Below are 21,629 nucleotides of genomic sequence, written 5' to 3' on the forward strand. Positions count from 1 at the left end.
TCAGTGGAAGAGGAGAAACCAGGGAAGGTCACTAGAAAGGAAGGGGCTCCAGGGCACCTTAAAGGATCTTGTTCCTATCCTCTAGCTCAAGAGCTGCGGGAGGTCTTCAAATGACTTTAATAGAACAGTTGGTACAATCAGGTTTGCCCTTTGGAAAACTGACTTTCACTCTAATTTGAGAAATGGAGTGAAAAGGCCCAGAATGGCCCTGACTGGGGATGCATGGGTAGGAAACTCCGACTCAAGGGATGGTGGTGGCCTGGGTGGCGACTGTGAAGGAAATAGGAGAAACGGATTTTGAACTCAACTTTCCCCCATTACTCGAGGGGCTTTGGCAAGGCTGTTGGTGGGAAGGAAGATGCCCAGCCCTGCTGATTTCATCCCACTTCCTGCATCCTAAATTCTAGAGCTAGGAAGTGGTCTTTTCCAGAAGATGCATGCAGAAGCAGCTTCCATGCTGGGTGGAGCAGTGGTGACAAGACTTAAGTTTGTTCCAGGATCACGCAAAAGAACTCTGAGATTGACAGGGAAGATGGCAGGGTTGGGTTTCCAGGGAGAGCTAGTTGCCTTTATTCCCAGCAAGGCTGGCCACCTGCCTCAGCAAACAAGCTTTCTCTCAGATAAAAGCGTTTTATTGTGTAACCTGCTGGAAGATCTCCTGCCCAGAGGGCTGTACTGAATCTAAGTCTTTCAGGGCTAGAAGTAGGGTGAGCATATGAGTCATAATCTAACCAGGACACATGGGAGATAGAAGGGGGGCCTGTTAATAATTCAACTTTGAAGCAAATATACACCAGGGGTGTTTGGGGGCAAACCTGGTCACCTGACCGAGATGGGGAAGTTGGAAGTTCATCCTGTTCCGCTCTCACCCATGTCCCCTTCTGCAGGGAAGGGCCCAGGGTCCTGTCCTATCACAGAGCTGGAAGGCAAGCCCGGGCACTTAGTTGACCCCAGGCCACTTTTACTCTCACACTTTCTGCCTTACCCCATACATTCTGAAGATAACATTTCCCGTTACAATTATCACTCTGTGGTGGTTTGTATTAGTAATCGCTCACTGAGTCACTCCCAGAAACAGGCGATTCCAACAGAGAGGCATCACCCAAGAGCACATCAGAAACACTGCCTCTTAAGACAGGCTGAAGCAGAAGCCACCTTTTAACACGATTTTCAGGGGGTCCGTGGGCACATTGGAGTTTTCCACCTGCAGTAAGATAAACGTTTTACAATGTGATGGTGTAGGCAAACACAATTAATTGAAACAACAGTCTAATGAGGAAATACTACTTTATTGGGGGGAAAAAACTGTGCTAACAACTCGGATTTCAGCATCTACTTTTGGGTAGCCACTTGAAGTTTGAAAACCCCGCTCTGAGGCACTTAGGAGCAGCCCGGAGAGGGTTGTAGGGAAGTGGGAGGATGCTGGTTGGGGGTGCCCTGGAGAGTGCACATACACCCTGCGTTCAGTGACTTTCTGGAAGTTGTGCACTTATTGCTCAGCAGTCCTCGGAGTGGGGAACGTGGAGGGCAGCGAGGGGCCGCTGAAAGTTTGCCAAAGCCCCGGAGGGGCCGGTCCCGGGGCCGTGATTGGCAGCTGCGAGGGAGGGCGAGGGCCGGGAGCCGAGCCGGGGAGCAGGCTCCGGGCGGCGAGAGGTCCTGCCCAGCTGTTGGCGAGGAGTTTCCTGTTTCCCCCGCGGAGCCCGGGCGAAGTCGTGAGTCACTCGCACGCCGGGCCCGACGACACTCCGCGCGCGCGGCCGGGCCGGCCTCCAGCTCCGCTCCCCTCGGCCGCCGGGGCCCCCCGCGCCTCGCCCGCCGCCACCCTCCCCGCGGCCCGCGGCGCCACATCTGGCCGCACCGCCGCTGGGCGCCCGGCGCGGGGCCGGAGGGCGCGGAGGCGCGGCGTACGCGCTCGGGCCGGTCTATGAGGAGCGGCGGGGGCTGCCATGGGCCGGGGGCTGCTCGGGGGCCTGTGGCCGCTGCACGTCGTCCTGTGGACGCGCATCGCCAGCACGATCCCGCCGCACGTTCCCAAGTCGGGTGAGTGGCTCCCCTCCTGGGCTTGGCGCCGGGGTCCCCGGGTCCCCGCCGGGCTGCGCTTGACAGTCGGCCTGGGAGGCGGGCGGAAGCCGGGACGTGGCCTGGGTCCCTGTGCCCCGGTGCCTTGTGCTGGGACGGGTGGGCTTTTCTTTCCAAAGGCCAGGAAAGTAGCTTCGGCGGGGGGCGCGCGGGGCGCCCGGTCCCCTTTGTGCGGGCAGGAAGGGCGCTGCGTCCCGGGCCGCCCCCACCCCCGGAAAGGGAAGTTTGAGAAGTTGGTGATCGGCGGAGGCAGGACGCGGCGGGCCTCGGAGTGAGCGGCGGGCACACCTGGTCCGGGCCTGGGATGGCCCAGCACCCGGAAAGGGCAGGGACCCCCATTCTCTGCCCCTTCTCAGGGTCACATGCCCCCGGACCGGGCTTCTTGGCCCGGAGTAACTTTAGCAAAGTTTCGAGGAAGAGAACGATTGCCAAAGGAAAGTTGTCTGGTTCCACTTGGGGTAGGCATGGATGAGGCCAGAGGGGGGCTTGTCAGGTGGAAGGCGGAGTGTTTACTGAGTGCCTGCTAGGTGCTGGGTGCCTGAGATGTTGCCTGGAGCAGGACAGCCCCGCCTTCCGGGCTTGAAAGCTCTCTGCAGTGGTTTGGTGGAAACAGAGGAGTTAAAGTCTTAAATCCCCCTGCCCACCTGATCTTGATGTCTAGAGGGTTTTGAGGGGAGAAAAATGCAGAAATTGCGCTCTTAAGGATTTGTTATGGAAAGTATCCAACCCCTGAGACCTCGACAGTTAGAAATTTTGCAACCCTTAGCTACAGAACTGAGTATATGCATCTGGGATCTGGTAACAGACCCAGAGTCTTTGCACCTTCATGGGCCTCAGTCTCCTCATCTGTGAAAGGACGTGGTTAGGTTTGGATCATTTTGGTTCCCTTCATCTTTATCATCTTATGTCTCTCTCCTTTTGATGACTTGGAGATGCCCTTCATGGATTAGGGATGAAATGTAGAGGATCAGACAGACAGCCCCCTTCACTCTTGAGGACACATTCTGTTTACCAAGGGCCAGAGGCAGACCCCTTTTGGTTTTGTCTGGAAGAAATGTGGAGGAGTTTCTACTCAGGACATTCCATAGTACTTGAAGTGGATTGACAACTTTTAACAATTATGTTTTATGCTGAAGGTGGCATGGAGATGGGAGTTTTTAATAGAATGAGCAAGAAGCAGTGTTGTAAACAAAAAGATCCTAACACAAATTTGAGTTCTACAGTTTGCTAACATTCCACTGTTTGATTCTTGGATGCTTTCTTACACTGCAGTACCAGAATGTTTGACTCTCTGATATACCCCGGACTCTTAAAACACCACGTGATATTTTGCTGATATTTTAAATGGTACCCTTAGTTTTCAGTTTGCATTAAAAATCATTAAAACTTTTGTTTCAGTTTATGAAAGAAGGAAATTAGTGGGCCCCATTCTGTTCGGATTTGTTTACAAGGATCAGATTTATGATTTGCAAATTCCAGACTCAGTAGTTCATGAGTCAGTCTCAGTTCATCTACATACACACTTTTAAACAATTAGCTTCAAAGCCAACTGGCTTTTTATTTGGGCTTTTAAACAGTATTACCAAACCCACAGATTTCATATTTTTATGGAATTAAAGCCACAAAATGGCTTACCCCTTGTAACTGGTATTCATTTGAAGTTACATTTTTGAAGATAGTTAAAGGTCAAAGGTAGCTGTAATCAAGATAGGAAACCTAATTCCACTTGTATTTAATTTTCCATGGAAGTCAGTGGTTTCAGGATTTTCCTAACATAATTAGTAACCTGTAGTGACATTTTTCAAAATATCTTAATGCATAGTAAGGGAAGAAATAAGATTTTTTTTTATAGCTTTCTCTTCAGTTACTTAAAAAAAAAATCCATCTTATGTTTAGGATATTGACAGGTGAGCCAAGGATTTCAGTATACGGACAAACTTCACTAAGATATATACTTAAAGGTATCTTAGTTTTTGTTTTTGACTTATCCTAAATGCCTCAAATTAAGTAATTGCTCTTTGGGGGAGAACTGTAAATGTCTGAAGACTCTTCAGATCTGAAAAATATAACTTCTACTTTTCAAATACCTAACAGGAGATCCTGGTTGAGGACTCAGTGTTGATGAAAATGTCAGTACAGATAAATTTCTTTTCCCAAATCACTGCTGATTTTGTCAGTGTTCTGGAAACCACTAGGCCTAGAATTTGATCTATTTGCTTTTGTTCCCAGAAAGTACATTTCTTACCTCTAGGCCACTTGGATTAATGACATCTTATTTTAAAGCAGTTACGGTTTTTATAAGATACTCATCATGTTTTGGATTCTTGGTCTTTTTTTCAAGGTAGCACCCCACCTTGAAATATTGCTGTCTGTAGAACCAGCATACCTGCTACATGGTCCCCATTTCCATTATCAACACAACTTAAAAAAATTTTTTAAACCTTATTTTTCCAATTAAGAATGACACTTCATTGGTGCTGTTGCAGAAAATGTCCATTACCCATTCTTCCTTCTTAACAGTGTTTATAATATCATTTTGTGCCAGGCAGGTGGCTCAGACCTGGAAACAGCATCTTGAGTGAATAAGACAGGCCTGGTCTTTGCCTCTGTTGAGTCTAAGATATAGGAGTGTGTTGAGACCCAGAGAAGGATTCACATTTTAACCCTGGGTGCTGGGAGGCATTATGGACCCCTTTGTCAGAAGCCCACTTTGTTGAGTGTTTCCTTCCATTCTCTCCACTGTCCCTCTGAACATAGGTTTTTCATTGATCCGTTCTTTTCTGTGCCTGCCTTGTTCCAGGCCCTCAGCTGGGTCACCTCACTTTTGTTCAAGCTGCTGTCTGGAACTCCTGTTGCCTTGGCTAATTTACAGTCATCTTTTAAGACTTACCTCAAGGGTTATCTTCTTAAGCAAACCTGCTTTCAGTGCCCTGGCTGGAGTGAAAGTTTCCCTCCAGGGGGCAGGCCTCTCTGGTAACAGTAGTAAGGCAGAATTCTCTATGGGACTCTCTCAAAGGCAGTGGATTTGTCTTACTTGTTTTTCTGTCTCCAGGGTCTCCAGTAACACCTGGCGCATCACCTAGCACCCAGGAGACGCTGCCCTGAGCCTCCACTTCATCCTCCAGGAGGCAGGGGCATGTTCGCACCCAGGCAGTCACTGTTTATTGGGTGTTTGGTCTGAATGGTCAGGTCTTTACTTTTAGTGAGAATAGTTTGGCTCTGACCTCCATAGGCAATTTTGCTGTTTTATACTGTGTCATTGGTCCTTTTATTCTGATGATCTCTTGGAAAAGCTGCTTTTAACTTCTGACAAACATGGTGGAAAGCTGCGAGAAGTTTTCATCCAGCCTCTTTAGCTGTTCGGTTGAATTTGTGTAGGGCATTCAAAGCCATTGCAAAACTTTTTCAAAGTTTCTCCCAAAGATAGTTTCCAGTGAATACTGGAAATACAAATCCATTCCCTCCCTCCCCTTTTTTTTCTAGAAAATTGTCGAAAGGAGACTTTCGTTAAAAATGAAGTGCAGAAATCTAAATTTAGCTTTGAAGTTTCTTTTTTCATCAGGGTCTTCTGTTTGGGTTTTTAAGCAGTGAAGCAGAGTTTGTCTAAGGGAAGTGCGGCCCTGGGGCAGCTGCTGTCTGCAGACGAGCAGTGTCGCTATTATTTAGGTCTGATGCAAACCACCAAAACAGTTTAAAATAGGGTGTGGAGGAAATGTCCTTCCTGGCTGCAGCATGGCATTATTTAGCCAATTTCCACAGAAAAACATAACTCTCTCACCTTGTTGGGTCCTGCCCTTTGGGGCCGTTGGTACAGCATTCCAGAATAACTCATGATTTTCAGTAGAAGTGATTTAACAGATAGGCATTAGCAGCAGGAATGCTCACCATGTGTTTCACACTCCTTCTTTCCCTCGTAATATTTTGCTCTGTATGCACTTGTGGCTTCTGACTAAGGTGGGACAACGATGATGGTCCTTCTTGCCTGGCATGTTAGGGGGTTTGGGAAGCCAAGCAGGCACTCTGGCTCATCTCAAGGACAAGTAAGGAAAAGGGAGAAGTAACATTTGAGAACCTGCTCTGAGCCAGTGGCTTGACATTACTATCCAGTTTAATCCTCAGAAAAAATGGGGAAGATGAGTTTCATTATCTTTATTTTGTAAATGGGGAAGGTGGCGTCTGTACAAGGCCACTTGAAGTTTGCCTCTGTGTGTGTGTGTGTGTGTGTGTGTATTTTCTAATCTCGCCTTCCTTGTATTCTGCTCGGCCCTTCTCCTCGGTGTATCTGTGTGGATGTGTGTGGAGATGGAAGGTTTGGAGTGAGTCAAGGGTTGTCACAGGGAAGGGGAATTTACCATCTAATGTCCATTCAGTGCCCCAGAGATATGATTCGCTTTGCTCCTGTGATCTGCCTTCTTCCTGATTGTCATTGTAACTATAGAAAATTGTAAACTATAGAAAATCAAGATAGGGAGAGTCTCTTTGCCCAGGGAAACTCGGCCATTCCTAATAATAGCATCTGAGTGGTGGGACACCCTGCGGGGACCCGTCCCTTGACCACTGACAGCAGCTGGATGTGGACTTGTTTCTCAAGATGTGCTCTGCCAACCCTAGATTCCAGGCATGCAGGACCAGCATCTGTGTACAGACCTCCAACAGCTGCTGGAGTGGGCGGGAGGAGTAGGATTCATCCAGGATCATAAAGGGGGATGATTTGATTTTTGGTGTCTCACTCATTGGAAAACTTGTAAGCAGTTGATATTCTTTGCCTCCCGAAAGGATCTCTCTTTTACTTGCCGTAATCAGCGTTTTCAGTCTTGGCACTCAACTGCCTCCTTGCCTGTGGTCGACTTAGGATTTCCTGCTCAGCTTTTTCAGGGTTCCCTAGGTCTGTTCCTGGGGCTGAAGCTATAGATCATTAGAATGGACTTATCTTGGGACAAGTGTGTGGGATGGTGAGATCGTATCTGGGGAAAGTTGCCTGCCCTTTATTTTATGCAGTTCTTTATTTTATTTATTTTTGCTCTTTTCCAATAAGATATTCGCCCCCCCACTGCCCCCCCCCCCCGCCCAAATTTTTCTGCTTAGTTAAAATATAGGCCTAGTAAACAGACAACAGGAGCCTCTGCCCTGGAATTTAGAGGGCACTGCTTTTATTCTTCTCTGGTCAGGCCCCTGTCCATGGCCTGTGAGTCCAAAGTCTCCCCTTTTTATTTTTAAAAAATATTCATTTATTTAGTTGGCTGCCTTGAGTCTTAGTTGCTGCACGCAGGATCTTCGTTGCATCACGTGGGATCTTCCATTGCGACACACAGCCTCCCTAACTGTGGCCTGTGGGCTTTGTTGCTCCACGTCATGTGGGATTTTAGTTCCCTCAGCAGGGATCGAACCCATCCCCTGCACTGGAAGTTGGATTCTTAACTTCTGGACCCCCAGGGGAGTCCTCAGAGTCTCCCCTTTGTAGATCAGTTTCAGGTGTCTGGCAACCCAGAATATGCCCTCGGATGGCTGTGGACATCTTGTACAGCCTGTGTGGACCTTGGGGCCGTCCTCCTGTGGGCCCTTGTAGCCACTGGTCTGTGGGCCTGAGGGCTGGCGCAGGCACAGCTGTGTATATATGGGGTGTAGGGAGTGTGAGCGTTAAAACTGGGGAGTTTTACGTGTCACAAGGCCTCTCTTGGTTCTGGATGGAGCAGCCAGTGGAAAGAGGAAGGTGGTTCATTGTCTGGGTCTGGGACGGTGTTTCCCCATTTCCAGGGCTGGACTCTGAGCAGGTCAAGAGTTGGAGAGTTGAACTTGGTCTTCTCTAAGACGTTATGAAGGTGCATTTGTCAGTTGAGGCAGAAGGATCAGACCTGTTTTATTGAACAGTTGGTTAGTGTGATCTGTAACTTTGAGTATTCTGACCTGTGATCTGTGGGCCACCACTTGTATGCTGCCGCCCTGGGTGTTCCGATGCCGGGGTGGATCTGTACCAACCACATGCCTTTGCTGAGGTGTTAGGTACAAAACTAGTCGTTGTTGATTGTATCGTATTTTCCCTGGAGTAAAGAGATTGCTCATTAGTGAAAAGGCTAAGAGTTTGGCTGTAATCATAGTATTGTATCTCCTTGAGGAAATTCAGTTTTCCATGGCTTGTCTTTTCCTGCAGGAAACTTAAGCTGTATTCGTTTGACTTGTCCTAGCCGGGATTTCAGTTACACAGCTTCTTTAAGATTCCCCAGTGTCTTGCTTGCGTTTCCTCTTGGTATTGGGAACATGAGGCACGGTGCAGCTTATCTGCATGTTTTCTTCTCCTATTGTAAATATTTTATTTGAGTGATCTGTGGCCTTCTCAAGCCTTTTTAAGGAAACAGGAATATCAGTACAGTATAAAGAAATAAAAAGCCCTTAGGATACTGTACAAGGTATTTTTGTCAAAACTGTGCATTTTGGGGAGCTGGTAGCTTCGCAGAATCAACATGAGTGTCTTTGAAGGAAAATAGGGAGTCACGTGTGTATTATCGAGATTTTCCACTTTTTCTGTTAAAGGTGCAAATTGTGGTGGACTCATTAGCTGTGGCAGGAAGCTCACTCCGCTGCTTTGTGGATGACTGCTGCTTGTCCTGAACTCTGCAGGACTTTGCTAAAGTAGCTGACGGTGGCTCAGGCCCCCGCGGTGGTGTTTCGTCCTGAGGAAGCTTCCTGTGAGAGATTTTGTGGACAGGTGTCCTGATAATGTGATGATTTTAGTTACACTGATTGGACCACACTGAGCACTTCGTGTGTGTTATGTAACCTCCAGGCAGGTCAACTTTATAGTGCTCGTAGTAAGTCTTCTAGAGATCAGGGAAATTAATTAAGGCCACTCAGTTAGCAAATGGTTAGTCTGGGGTTGAACCCAAGATGGTCGGGTTTGGGTACCTAGACCCTAAGTGTTATGCTGTATTGGACAGGCCACCTCAATTGATACAGACCACTTCTCCGTTATAGCCTGGGTTCTGGGAGACTCTGGGGGTTCAGAGAAATAATGGTGATAGCCAACATTTTTCTAATGCTTTGGCCTTTTTTATATGTTATCCCATTTAATTTCTTTAAATAAAAGAATGTTTAATCCATACACCAGGTAGTCAGACATTAGGCCCATCTTGTGACCTTAATGGGAAAATGAAATATACATGTCAGATGAAATAGCCCTGGCTGAATCATGGCCATCAAAGAGTTTAAGTATTCTGAGCAAATCAGGCACTTTATTTGGAAGAACTGGGGAAATTCAAGGATGAATTCAAGGATGTATAAGTAGGTGGGAGATATATATGGTGTGCCAAGGTGGTTTTACCATGATGTGGATAGAACTTAACCTCAAGGCTTCTCCCTGGTACAGGCCTGTCTTCTTGCTCTAGGAGGGACCCTAGCAATACGGTTAACAAGTGTCGTCAAGGTAAAGAATATTTAAGACATCTTGCAATGCCCTGAAAATTACAGCTCATCTGTAGAAGAAACTTGATACAGAGGCTTTCCCAAATTTAGAGGCATCTCAACACATTCATATGATACTACTTACATAAATACTTCCAGGTTATTTAAGAATAAATTAAAAAATTTCAGGGACCTCCCCGGTAGTCCAGTGGTTAAGACTCCATACTTCTGCTGCAGGGGATGTGGGTTCAATCCCTGTTGGGGAACTAGGATCCCACATGCCATACAGTGCATCCAGAAAGAAGGGGAAAAGAAGAATAAATTACAAATTATGGTTAACAATTCTAGAAGAAATACAGAGTTATTTTAAATTTTCTCTAAAGAGATATTGTGAAATACCATTGGAAGAGATAAAGACAGTGCAACCAAAAACTGTAGTAGCATGGATCTGAGAGGCATATCAGGCAGTTAATTTGTTTTCTTTTAAATTTCATACTTGTGGCATCTGCAGCGTCTCAAAGTTTGGAATTTGTAAGATGCCACTCTAAATTCTAAATACTCACTTTTATACCTAAATTTCTGTTCTTAATGTTTGTATTCTTTTTCTTAAAGAGTGCCCGCCCTTAAAATTGATAAACTTCAGCTTAATGGTAGGGTTTGCTTGTTGACTTAGAAAATAAATTTTAAATGTTCCCCACCCCCAACTCCATATAAATACCCTGAAGTCTGCATTGTTACATCACCAGACCAAAACTTCTTTTCCCTAAGGTCTTCATCATTTTCCTAGTTTAGAGGCCCCATGCCAAGTAGAAAAAGAAGTTGTAAATATGTAATTATCACAAAGCCTTGATCTTGAATGATCTAACCCTGCTTTGACCCATGGTTTTGAGATTAAGTCTCTGCCTAGGAGACAGCTGATGAAGATTAAACCCCGTCATACTGGCCGTCAAGGTGTCTAGGGGCCTGGTTACCTTCTTTGGACTCCATGGGTCTCCTTTTTCTTCAATGTATAGTGACAAGTATTGAACTGGGTAAGATTTGCAGCTTTTTCTGTCCTGAAAAAGCTGGGTGTTAGTAAAGGAAATCATCGATGTTGACTTAGAAAACATGATCATTAACTAATCAAAATAGAAAACTATTGAAAGTCATCCCAGATTGGAACAGACAAATACCACAGACATCCAGTTGGAGTTTGTTGGGAATGGATGCTATTAAAAAAAGAAACACACCACGGTTATTTTGGAAATCTCCTAGTGCAAGTGCCTGTGCAGACATCCTCAGTAAAGAGCATGTTTCCTGCAACTCCCGCTTTCTCCTCCTGGCCAGAGAAAGGCGGCCTGGGTTCGGGTGGGAACACCATTTCCCTCTGGTTAATTACAGTGTTGGCATCCTCCCCTTCCTCTGAGTTGGTAAGAAGGTCTGTGAATAGTTTTCCTAAGGTAGAGAGTTAGGAAATGCTTCTCTACATCTAGGAAAAGAGAACCCTGAAGGAGCATCTGTCTTTTGGGGGAAAAGAATGGAAACTTGTCTGAATATAACTAGTCTTGTCTTGCTTTTCAAAAATTTCTCCATCTCTTTTCTCAAAACATTCTCAGAAAAGACAGAATTTGCTCCATCTGGGCAGTTTTCAGCTACTCTTTTCAGCAGGGGAGTAGCTTTGAGTCCTGTAATTGCATTTCTGTATAGTCAGCAGCGGAGGAATCTTCTGATTGTTGCTTTGGATGACTGTCTTGTTATCACAGTTCACATGTATGTTTTAGTCTCTCAAACCCATAGTATTGAGCAAAAAAAGAAAGACCATATGATAAAATGTGCCTTCAAATATGTGAAAAGGGAAAAACAAAAACAAAAACCACCAGTAGTAACACTTTGTATTCCCTGTTCTGGAATCCCTTGAAGTCCGTTGTTTTAAAATAATCTCTAACCCTCAGAACCCACCCTGGGCACTCTTCTCTTCTAATCTCTCTCATCACTGCTTACTCGCTGTAATGCACAGCGGGCCGGCCAGCCTTTTCGTCTGTGGTCCTCTTCTGTTTTCCGTCCCCTCTCCCTGCAGTCCTGCTGGCTCTCCTTTCTCACTCTCCAGGAGCCTCATTTCCCTTTCCACATCTACCTTTCATGACCTGAAGTGTGCCATGAGGCCAAATTCCTGAGCTCAGAAATGATGCCTTTCTATCACCCCCTGCTAACAACAACGAAAGATGCTCCAGTACTTTGCTACGCAAAGGGCGGTCCAGCTGCCAGCAGAATCTGCATCACTGAGGGTTTATGGGAAATGCAAATGTTCGACCCCTACCCAGACCTACTGCCTCAAATCTGGTTCTGCATTTTAACGAGATCTCTGGGTGATTCATGTATGTGTACATTAAAGTGTGAGAAGCACTGTCGTCATACTGTGGAAACCTTTCCACAGGAGTATCAAGTGATCTACAGAGATTTCAGTTTGTCTGCAGACTTTTTTCTGTCACTGAGGAAAAGAAGGAAGAATTCAAGGAAGGGTAGCTGCCCATTTTATGAGGGTGTTTTGACTCATCCTCAACCACAGGGCCCGTTTTAACCAAGGGTAAGTAATGCTCTAAGGCTAGCAGGAAAGAAAATGCTGAAAGCAAGTCAATTAATTGAGAAGGTTTTAACCCATGTCTTTTGGGCTTCTGTGGTGGCTCAGCTGGTAAGGAATCCGCCTGCAATGCAGGAGACCTGGGTTCAATCCCTGGGCTGGGAAAATCCCCGGAGAAGGGAATGGCCAATATTCTGGCCTGGAGAATTTCATGGACTATATAGTCCATGGGGTCGCAAAGAGTCAGACACGACTGAGCAACTTTCACTTGCACTTTACCCAGAGCATCTTTCATGCCTGTTTCCTCCACGGACTGTCCCAAGACCACCAAGTGTCACTCCTAGGGATCCTTTTCTCTGCTAAACTCAGCATTCATCATGTTTACTCTTTAGGTATTTAATCGCAAAACTCCTTGACATTTGTAGGCTGTAATTAAGTCAGGAGCTTAATGTATTAATTAATGTATTGATTGATTATTAATGTGTTAATTAATGTAATTAAGATATGCTGGCATGTCTTAAAATATGTTGCACTCCCTTGTATATAAAGTATGTTTCCAATAAATTAATTAATATCAGGTTTCTCAGGAAGTGGTTCTACTTTTCAATATGGGAAAAAAATCTATTGTCTTGAGAAATGTTTTTGGTCAATGCTCAGGGAGGATTCCATTTTTCTTGAATCCCTCAACATTAATTTTAGACTGTTCTGAGAGCCCTATGACTGGCTTCTTCATTGATGAGCTTCTGTATTTTACTCAACAGAAGGCAATGTTTGCACCTCAGCAGCTTTTATCTTCCAATAGTTGTGGCTCCCTGTCAGTTGAAACAACTCATTCTCATAACAACTCTTTTTGATTTTTCCAAATAATTTTATTTTCTGACTTTTTTTTTTCTTTTGACATCTTCCTTGGCAAAAACAAACAAAACGTATAAAAAACTTTCCATTGCAGCCTTGTCTCATGTTGCTTCTTTTCCATCAGATCGCAACTTACTATCAGAGTAACTTTCAAATAGATTCTCGTGTGTGTGTGTGTGTGTGTGTGTGTGTGTGTGTGTGTGTGTGTGTGTGTGTGTGTGTGTGTGTGTGTGTGTGTGTGTGTGTGTGCGTGCGCGCGCGCGACTCAATCGCATCCAAGTCTTTTTGGCCCCATGGACTGTAGCCCTCCAGGACCATCTGTCCATCCCAGGCAAGAATACTGTAGTGGGTTGCCACTTCCTACTCCAGAGGATCTTCCTGACCCAGGGGTCCTGCATTGGTAGGCGGATTCTTTACCACTATTGCCACCTGAGAAGCCTCTGACACTCTTGATTAATCCGACACTATTTATGACAATTACCTAGTTACAAGAAATGCATTTTTGCTCTTAAATTATGCTACCACGGTGCAAGACTGAACTCCTGTTTTCTGTCATCTGTAAGGCTCTTCTCATTGGTTTCTGCCCATGGACACCCCTCGTCCCTTCAGTACACAGCGTGTATCCCATAAGTTAACTCTCCCTCGGCTGTCAGGTTGACCAGTGACCTGCTGGAAAGCTGTCCGTGGATCCTCTCCATGGACCCCAGGTGACTGCAAGGCCCTCGCTTCCTTCCTGAGGTCTGGGTGCATCCCTGGTCCTCGGATGCACAGACAGGACCCAGCATCAGTTAGATGACCGCAGGCCTGGATGGGACCAGCCTCTCCCTCAGCCCCCGTTCTGCCCTCTCGCATCCTGAGGCCCTGGTTTCCCTCAGCTTCTCTAATCTGCGACTGCTGCTCCACAGTTTTCCCGGTCTCTCCTCACACCCTGCAATACCTCTGTTCCTTTGAAACAACGCCTGGCCAAACCCCACTTCTCCTGCCACATCTGCAGTCAGATTTGTCCTGTTTTTCCTTCACAGTCTCTCTGTCAGGCCTGGCTTCCTCTGGGGCAGCCCTGGAGGGAAGCTCCCTGTGGCTGGATGTGTGTGTGTTTTAAATCCCGTCCTAGAAGGAAAGCCCTCTGAGGGAGAGCCATCTGTCCCTGGTGCTCAGCGTGCATTGTCACTGAAAAGATTGTTGGGTTTGAAACTCATTACTTCTAAAGGCCAGGGACACTGCTCATAAATCCAACATGGGGGGGCGGTGGGGGTTGACAAGAGTTAATTTTTTGCTAGACCGCCTGCTCTCCCCAGGTGTGTCCTCCAGGGCAGGTTATTTATAGCCACCTGTGGGGGTATTGAGAGCGCCACGGGCTTGTGGGAAATCTAGCATCCTGATTTGTGTAAGTGGCTCTTGACAGCAGAGGTTTCCTGTGTGTTCAGCCTGTAGTTTCTGTGAATTCGGGGGAGCTGCACTCTGTGGGCGGGGAGGGCTGTTGTTTTTCCACCCCATCACAGCCCGCCTTTGATTCATTTATCTTCTTGTGTGCATCTTTTGTCGAGGGCCCAACGTGCCATGACTGCAGAGGCCAGAAAAAGTCAAAGTAAATCATACCATCTGACGACTTAGGGCAGTTGTGTTTTTTTTTTTTTTTTGCCAGTTCTGCCTTTCATTTTCTGACTCATAGGTTATTTCCTGTGTTGGGATGGTTGGAGAAGGGGCTGTTGAATGCTGGGGTAGGGGGCCGGTGGAGAGCTGCTGAAGACATCATCCTACCTGCCCGATGGAAAACATCCCGTCTGCAAGGGACTCCTTTTGGCAAGTTTGGAAAAGTCCTGTGGAAATAGCTCATGGGTAGGAGACAGGTGGAAAGGCTGCCTTAGGTGGGCACTTAACAGGGATGGGTCTCCAGAGAAGGCCCGGAAGGCCCCAGCCCCGCCATCACCATGCTCTCCACAGCCCCTGTGTCCACGCTCCCTTGCTGGGGTGCCTCCTGGGCCAGCACAGCTTCCAGACACATCTCCCCTCCTTTCCAGCTGAGTCATCACCCCTCAGCCCTCCTCTGCGGGAATTCTGGAGTAGACTTCATAAAATAACATAGACATGGACTAGCAAGCTAGCCCCGCCTGCTCTATTGATGGGGGGAAAGGAGGTGAAATAAGGAATTTGCATCTTAATGTTTCTGTGGCACTTACTAGACAGAGAATGCTTTTAACTTGATGTGCCGTTGGTGAGCTTTCAAAACTGTTGAAAACATGAATATTCCAAAATGTGGGGATGTTTGTGGCAATTATAGACTCACTTCTGTTTATTAAACACTTTGCAAAGCAGTTTGTCAAAATCAGAGTATGTCGCATTACCAGTTTTTGAATTAGAGGCCTCTCGTGTCTTTGGGGCCCAGGACGGAATCTGGTTTCCTAACAGTGCAGTGGTTACTTCTTGAATGAGTGTTAGAGCGCCAGTGAACTTGAACCTTGAAGCCCCTCTGCTCTAAGCCTATTGGCTTTGCTTCTCAAGGGATGCCTTCTTTTATGTAAAAACAATGGACTAAATGTTAGTTGTCTGTGTCACTCACGTTCTGCCAGTCAAAGCAGTTTTGTTCTTCTCTGTATGTCTTTATTTATACATCTAGCCTTAAGTTCTGGAAAAGGAAGCCTCAAACAATTCCTGACCTCTGATACAATGGACTGTTTTGCTGATGACCTGTACTCTAAAATAATTTATATTCCTAAAAGTTTTTGGAGGAAGCCCCTGAAAAATCTTGGCAAAGTCAAATTGGTCCCGAGTCACTTTTCTTAAATCATCTTCCCGGTTACAGAGACAGCCCACGGAAGCAGACGTGGCCCTCGTGCGGTCTCAGATGCAGTGTCTTGAAGCTATAAGAGAAGCATGAGGCCATGGGGAATTGAGGATTGTGCCGGTTGACAGCAGTCACACAAACCTCAGGACACGATGGGCTCGTTCGCCTTTTATCAGCAGCGAGCAGGGCCACAGGGGAAGGACCTGATTTCAGTGAGCATTTCTGCCCACCACCCTCTGTGTGCATATCTCTTGGGAGCATATACAATGTCTTTCATTGTTAAAATAGCTGTTTTAAATGAAAGTTTAAAGCACAGCAAATGTTGTGAAAACAGTCCTTTGCTTACTTGTCCAGGCAGATGGGAAAACTAGTGCCAGGGAAACAGAAAAGAGAAGTGATTTGAATAACTTCAAGAAAATGGCAACCCACTCCAGTATTCTTGCCTGGATAATTCATGGACAGAGGAGCCTGGCGGGCTACAGCCCATAGGGTCACAAAGAGTCGGACAGGACTGAGCACGCATGTACACGCACTACCATTGAGACGAACTGGGGAGAGGGGACCAGTGGAAAGAGTCTAGTCAGATAACTTTGAAGAAAATGTATTGACCATGTCTGATTATAATGGTGTTTTAATCATCCCGTATGTTCACAGAATACTTTGTTATCTGTAAAACACTTTGCTTTGCCCATCACATGTAACCTTGGAGACAATCCTCCAAGATGGGTCTACTTATCCCATTTCACAGACGTAGAAATGGAAGCCTAGAAAGATGAAACCCCCAGAGGCATCGTCGAGTATCGTTTGTCTTTCATCAGTTTTAGTCATTATACTCCCTCGCTGCTTCATTTCTAATTAAATATAAGACCAGAACTCTGGTCCCATCATGTTTTTCTGTCTCCATAACTAAATTGTAGAAAAGGGAATGGGAGGGTTGGTGTCAGAGGCCTCGTTTTTTTGCCTTAAACCTGAGAAGCCGGGTTTAGGACTGGAACATTCCCTCCTGCCAGATGTTTTTCTGAGGGTTTTGTCCACCAGTCTTACTGGAGTTCAGACTGTGTTGTGAGTCATTTTTCTCTTTCCCCTTTTCTTGTGGGGACAGTTTCTCTTTTTAACACCATGTGGTCTACTTTCTGAGGGTTATGTCACCATTGTCAGGAGACAGATGTTGCCATTTGCAGAGCCTGGGGCTGTTGCCCTAGTCCTCTAGGTTTCCTCTTGCCTTGAGCTTCAGAGTACATGACGTGGTCAGGAACGTGAGGGTCTTTATGTGGGAAGGCCCAGAGGTCAATGACTGCTGGGATCCCTTCGAAGATCTTCTTAAAGATAGATGTCTGGAAAAGATGGAGGGAAAAACAGAGTTGTTTGGGCTGGCAGAATATGAGTAACATTAGACATCTAAGGTTTAGTCACATTGCTTTGATAGTAAAGAAATTATACCTTGAGGAGCTGTGAAGACTGCACCTGTGATTATGACACTTTGAAAGGATTTGGTAAGAAATGACCTCGTTGGCAGAAGCACCATTCAGGCTGCCAGCACACAAGGATAGTTCAGAGAGCTCATAAAAAGAGAAGTTGGGTTGTGCTGTTATTTTACTGTATTTCAGTTAAGGAAGTGCATAAAAGCCGCCCCATCTGTCCCATCGACCACTTTCTCTCTGAGCAGGTCCATCAGGATGATTTCCCATACCAGGATCCCGGATGAGTCTGATCCTTCCTCCTCAGTGAACGTTTCCTAGAACAGATGAGCTTCTTTATGTAATGATTGGGTTCGTGAATTTGTATCATAATTGGAGAGACTCTTCCAACTATAATAAATTTCAGTATTACCTTTATACATTTTCTTCTGTAAAGGGACTTGTAGTAAATCCTCTGGAATAATGCCTTTTATATAATCCTTTAAAATGTATCATTTTACATACTGATTCCTGTTAAGGCAAATGTAATAAGGAAAATACATTGTGAACATTTTAGAAATGGTCCTTTTTTGGATCTGTCATATAGATGGTGCTCAATATGTTTGTTTAAATAGAAACATGTGCTCAATATATGTTTGTTTAAATAGAAAAAGAAAAATTTCATGAAGACTAGAAACAGAAATTACAATCTTGGAGCATACTGACTTAAAACTTAACTTTTTTTTTTTTTTTTTGTATTTCGTCTACTTAACTATGTGATTTTTCTGAAGGAAGAGTTTATCTACAACTGTTAACTCTGATCTAAGGAACTGTGTATCTTGTTAACTTCTTTGCTAGTTTCTCTAAAGGAACATACGCTTTCTCACGTTCGTCTCCTTGAACTCACTATTCATTTTCCCTTTTGGGGGTCAAAACACTTGAGAAATTCAGCTTTCTCAGGAAGCCTGCTCCTCAGACTTTTCAAACAGACCTTCCTTTAGGCCTATTGTCCCTTTCGTGATTGGCAGAGGATTTCCACCCTTTAAATGATAGGAACTTGTGAAATCTGCTCTTAAAAATTAATCTAAAAATGATCTTCCTGGAAGGAATTGGTACAATAGCAAACAAGTGCCTGGAGGTCATTATGTTTATGATCCCTGCTTCATCCTAAAACGATTTCTTGAGTCACATAGGGAGATTGCTTAGGTTGAACTTGACCCTACCTATATAAACATTTATAATAAAGTTCAGTTTGAACGCAGTCCTGGTTTTCCTAACAGCAGGCCGATGGCTGGTGTGCCTGGCCACCTATGTCTAGAGACCATGCCCCTGCCCTTACACCTTAAGTTTGTCCCTGCTGAGTTCTTCATTCTGTATAGCATAAATCCTCCCCAAACAGCATTTATTTTTAAAATTCTGGCTGCACATTAGTTTATCTAAGGTCCTTTTAGATGCCTGAACCAAACCCCTAAAAGTTTGACTCATGTGCCCTGGGTTTAGGCCCTGGCATCAGTTTTGTTTTGAAAGATCCCCCGATGACTCTCATGTGGAACCCAGAGTGAGAAACACGCGTTTAGCCTAACCCAGCTGGGCTACAAATGGAGAATTTGACCAAGGGGTTTACTTGGTCTCCCAGCAAAGAAGTACCATTTTTTATTTTCAAAATCTCACATCTTCTGACTTTAAATCCAGTGTAACCAATAAAAGCAAGGTTTTGTTATAGAGCTGAACGAGGATCCGAATCCCTTTACTTCTGGAGACTTATCTGCAGAGTGGGGTAAATACAGGCCCACGTCACCATAAAGGTGGTGAAAAGTCAAGGCCCAAGGGGGCGGAACGCTGTGGATTGGGCTGGAGATTGATGACTTTTCCACAGGAGGAAACGGTTGACGGGCACCACCGTCCCCTCGTCAGCCAGGGTCAGACTTGTGCACTTGCTCCAAGGACACGGCAAGCTGGGAAGACGCCTGCCTGTGCTGTGTGCCCGCCCAGCACACCGAGGCTGTTTTCCAGCTGCCTGACCACAGCCAAGGTGGCCTCAGCCTGCTGCGGACACCAGGCCTCCTCGGAGAAGCCGTTCTCCTGGCCCCAGTCACCCTCCCAGCCGCTGGCAGAGGCACTGAACTCTGGGGGGCCAGGGCAGGCCTCCTAGGTGGTGATGCCTTGGCCCAGCCAGGAGATCTTGGGGGGAGGTAGAAAGGCCTGGGGTGAGGAAAGCAGAAGAAATGAATATATCAAAGGGTTTCTGATAAGGGGTTTTTGAGCAGGAAGATTATGAGGGCCTTTAGGCTTAGTTGTTATTCTTTATCACTCAGGTTGGACTCTTTTGAGACCTCATGGACTATAGCCTGCAAAGCTCCTCTGTCCATGAGATTTGCCAGGCAAGAATACACTGAGTGGGTTACCATGCCTTTTCCAGGGGATCTTCCCTACCCGGGATCAAACCCACATAGGCAGTTGGATTACTGCTGAGCCACTGGGGAAACCCTTTGGCCTAATTGGTGACTGGCAGATTATAAGTAGGGGCGTGTCACCCTCAAACCATTGCAAGAGCAGGAGGGTGTGATGTTCAGGTGGCGGGCTCCTTTCTTCTTTCCCTGTCACGCGTGTGCAGTGAGCAGAAGGCAGGGGAGCCCATCACAACCTCCCTGCATGTCAAGTTAGCTCCTGGACCCTTCTTTCTGACCCCATGGTGAAATACATGTCTCATGGCTTTACATACAGTTTTTTAAATTTAATTGAAGTATAATTGTTTTACAATTTTATGTTAATTTTTCCTGCACAACAGAATGATTCAGTTATACACATACATATATTCTTTTTCATTATGGGTTTATCACAGGATAGTGGCCCTGTGCTAGGTGGCACTAGTGGTAAAGAACCCACCTGCCAAAGCAGGAAACTTAAGAAATGCGGGCTCGATTCCTGGGTCAGAAAGATCCCCGGGAGGAGGGCATGGCAATCCACTCCAGTATTCTTGCCTGGAGAATCCCATGGACAGAGGAACCTGGCGAGCCACAGTCCATGGGGTCAGAAAGAGTGAGACATGACTGAAGCGACTTAGCACTCACACATGTTCAGTAGGACCTTGTTGTTTATCCATCCTATATGTACTAGTTTGCCTCTGCTCATCACAGACTCCCAATCCTTCTCTCCCCCAAACACTTCATAATTTTTTAAAACACCATTTTCTTTGTTACACCTCCAAAGATATATGGGGAAGCTCTTAAGAGGCCCAGAGCCCTCAGTATCCCCACTTACCCTTGGTGGCTCAGGCTGTAAAGAATCCGCCTGTGATGCGGGAGACTTGGTTTCATTCCCTGGGTCGGGAGGGTCCCCTGGAGAAGGGAGTGGCAACCATCCAGTATTCTTGCCTGGGATATCCCATGGACAGAGGAGCCTGGCAGGCTACAGTCCATGGGGTCACAAAGAGTTAGACACACCTGAGTGACTAACACTTACCTTAGGTTCCACGTAGACCTCACATCACTCACAGCCTGCTGACTCCTCTGAAATACAGTGTGAGAAAAACAAGGGCACAGATTCATTCATTCCAAGCGAGCACTTTCTTTTACCAGGTCTCACTCATATTTTCCTGGCATGTCTGCACCACACGTACCTCAAACGTATGCTTCATACTTTTAGAAATCTAAAGAATGTAGCTTTTCAATTGAGGAGCACCTGAGCGGAATCCTTTTCTTCTACCTAATGCCATTTGAATGGGCCTGTGCCCAGGGAGGCTGGGTTGAGTGGACAACATATATAAACCTCTGCAAGAAATTCACTAGGTGGAGAAGGATGCCCAGAAACGTGGTACTCAGGGAGCTTTTTACTTCATAGTCTCCATGACGTCATGGAGACAAGCCGTGCAGCCATCTTGGTGAGCAGCAGGGCTCGGTGGAACCTTCTGCAGTGGTGACCTTCCCTAGCATCTGCGCTTGCTGTCTTCTGTGATAACCAGTAGCCACATGCGGATGGCTTGGAAGGCAGCAGCTGCAGCTCAGGAACTGAATTACAAATGTTATTTCATTTCAGTTAGCTTAAATGGACATATCCACATGTACATAGAGCTAGCCACATGGCTACCTTATCGGACAGGACAGTTACTGCCTTAAAATTCCCGTTCTCAAGTCATCCAGGAAGGGCAATCAGGTCATTTCTTAGTGGGACAGACTGAATTATTTGCACCTTTCCGTTCCTGTCTTTTGGAATTAGAGTCTGTCTCTTTCCTGGACCCATGATATCCTGATGTTTATGGAAATACTCATCTGCAGTAACACTTGAATTATAATTTGCTATAAGAGGATACAGCTAGCCCTGTTTTATTATCTGTGTAGGGGGTTTTTTGTTTGTTTGTTTTAATCTTTAAAGGACTGAACAAACAGTACTGCCTTGTAGGAGAAGAATATGCATAATATCTCTGCCCAGGGAAAGGCAGAGACTGTAAAATATTCCTCCTGAGAAACCCGGTAAAGAGAAGTTAAAGAGGCAGGTAAAAATCTCAGGGAGAAAACTTTTCCTGAAGGAATGCTTTTCATTGGGTTCCTCTTCAAACTTCCCTGAG

The 21,629-nt window shown here is 45.9% G+C and overlaps 1 protein-coding gene across 1 annotated transcript in view; it reads left to right on the forward strand.

Moving 5' to 3' along the window:
- Positions 1–1,817: 1,817 nt before the first annotated feature.
- TGFBR2 (transforming growth factor beta receptor 2) overlaps positions 1,818–21,629 on the forward strand; it is an 88,449-nt gene continuing 68,637 nt past the window's right edge. Inside the window, exon 1 of the mRNA XM_043885243.1 lies at positions 1,818–2,040. Within this exon, the coding sequence (XP_043741178.1) occupies positions 1,947–2,040 (94 nt within the window). The 5' untranslated portion in view covers positions 1,818–1,946. The remainder of the gene's footprint in view (positions 2,041–21,629) is intronic.

Source organism: Cervus elaphus, chromosome 24, assembly GCF_910594005.1.
Source record: "Cervus elaphus chromosome 24, mCerEla1.1, whole genome shotgun sequence".
Lineage (NCBI taxonomy): Eukaryota > Metazoa > Chordata > Mammalia > Artiodactyla > Cervidae > Cervus > Cervus elaphus.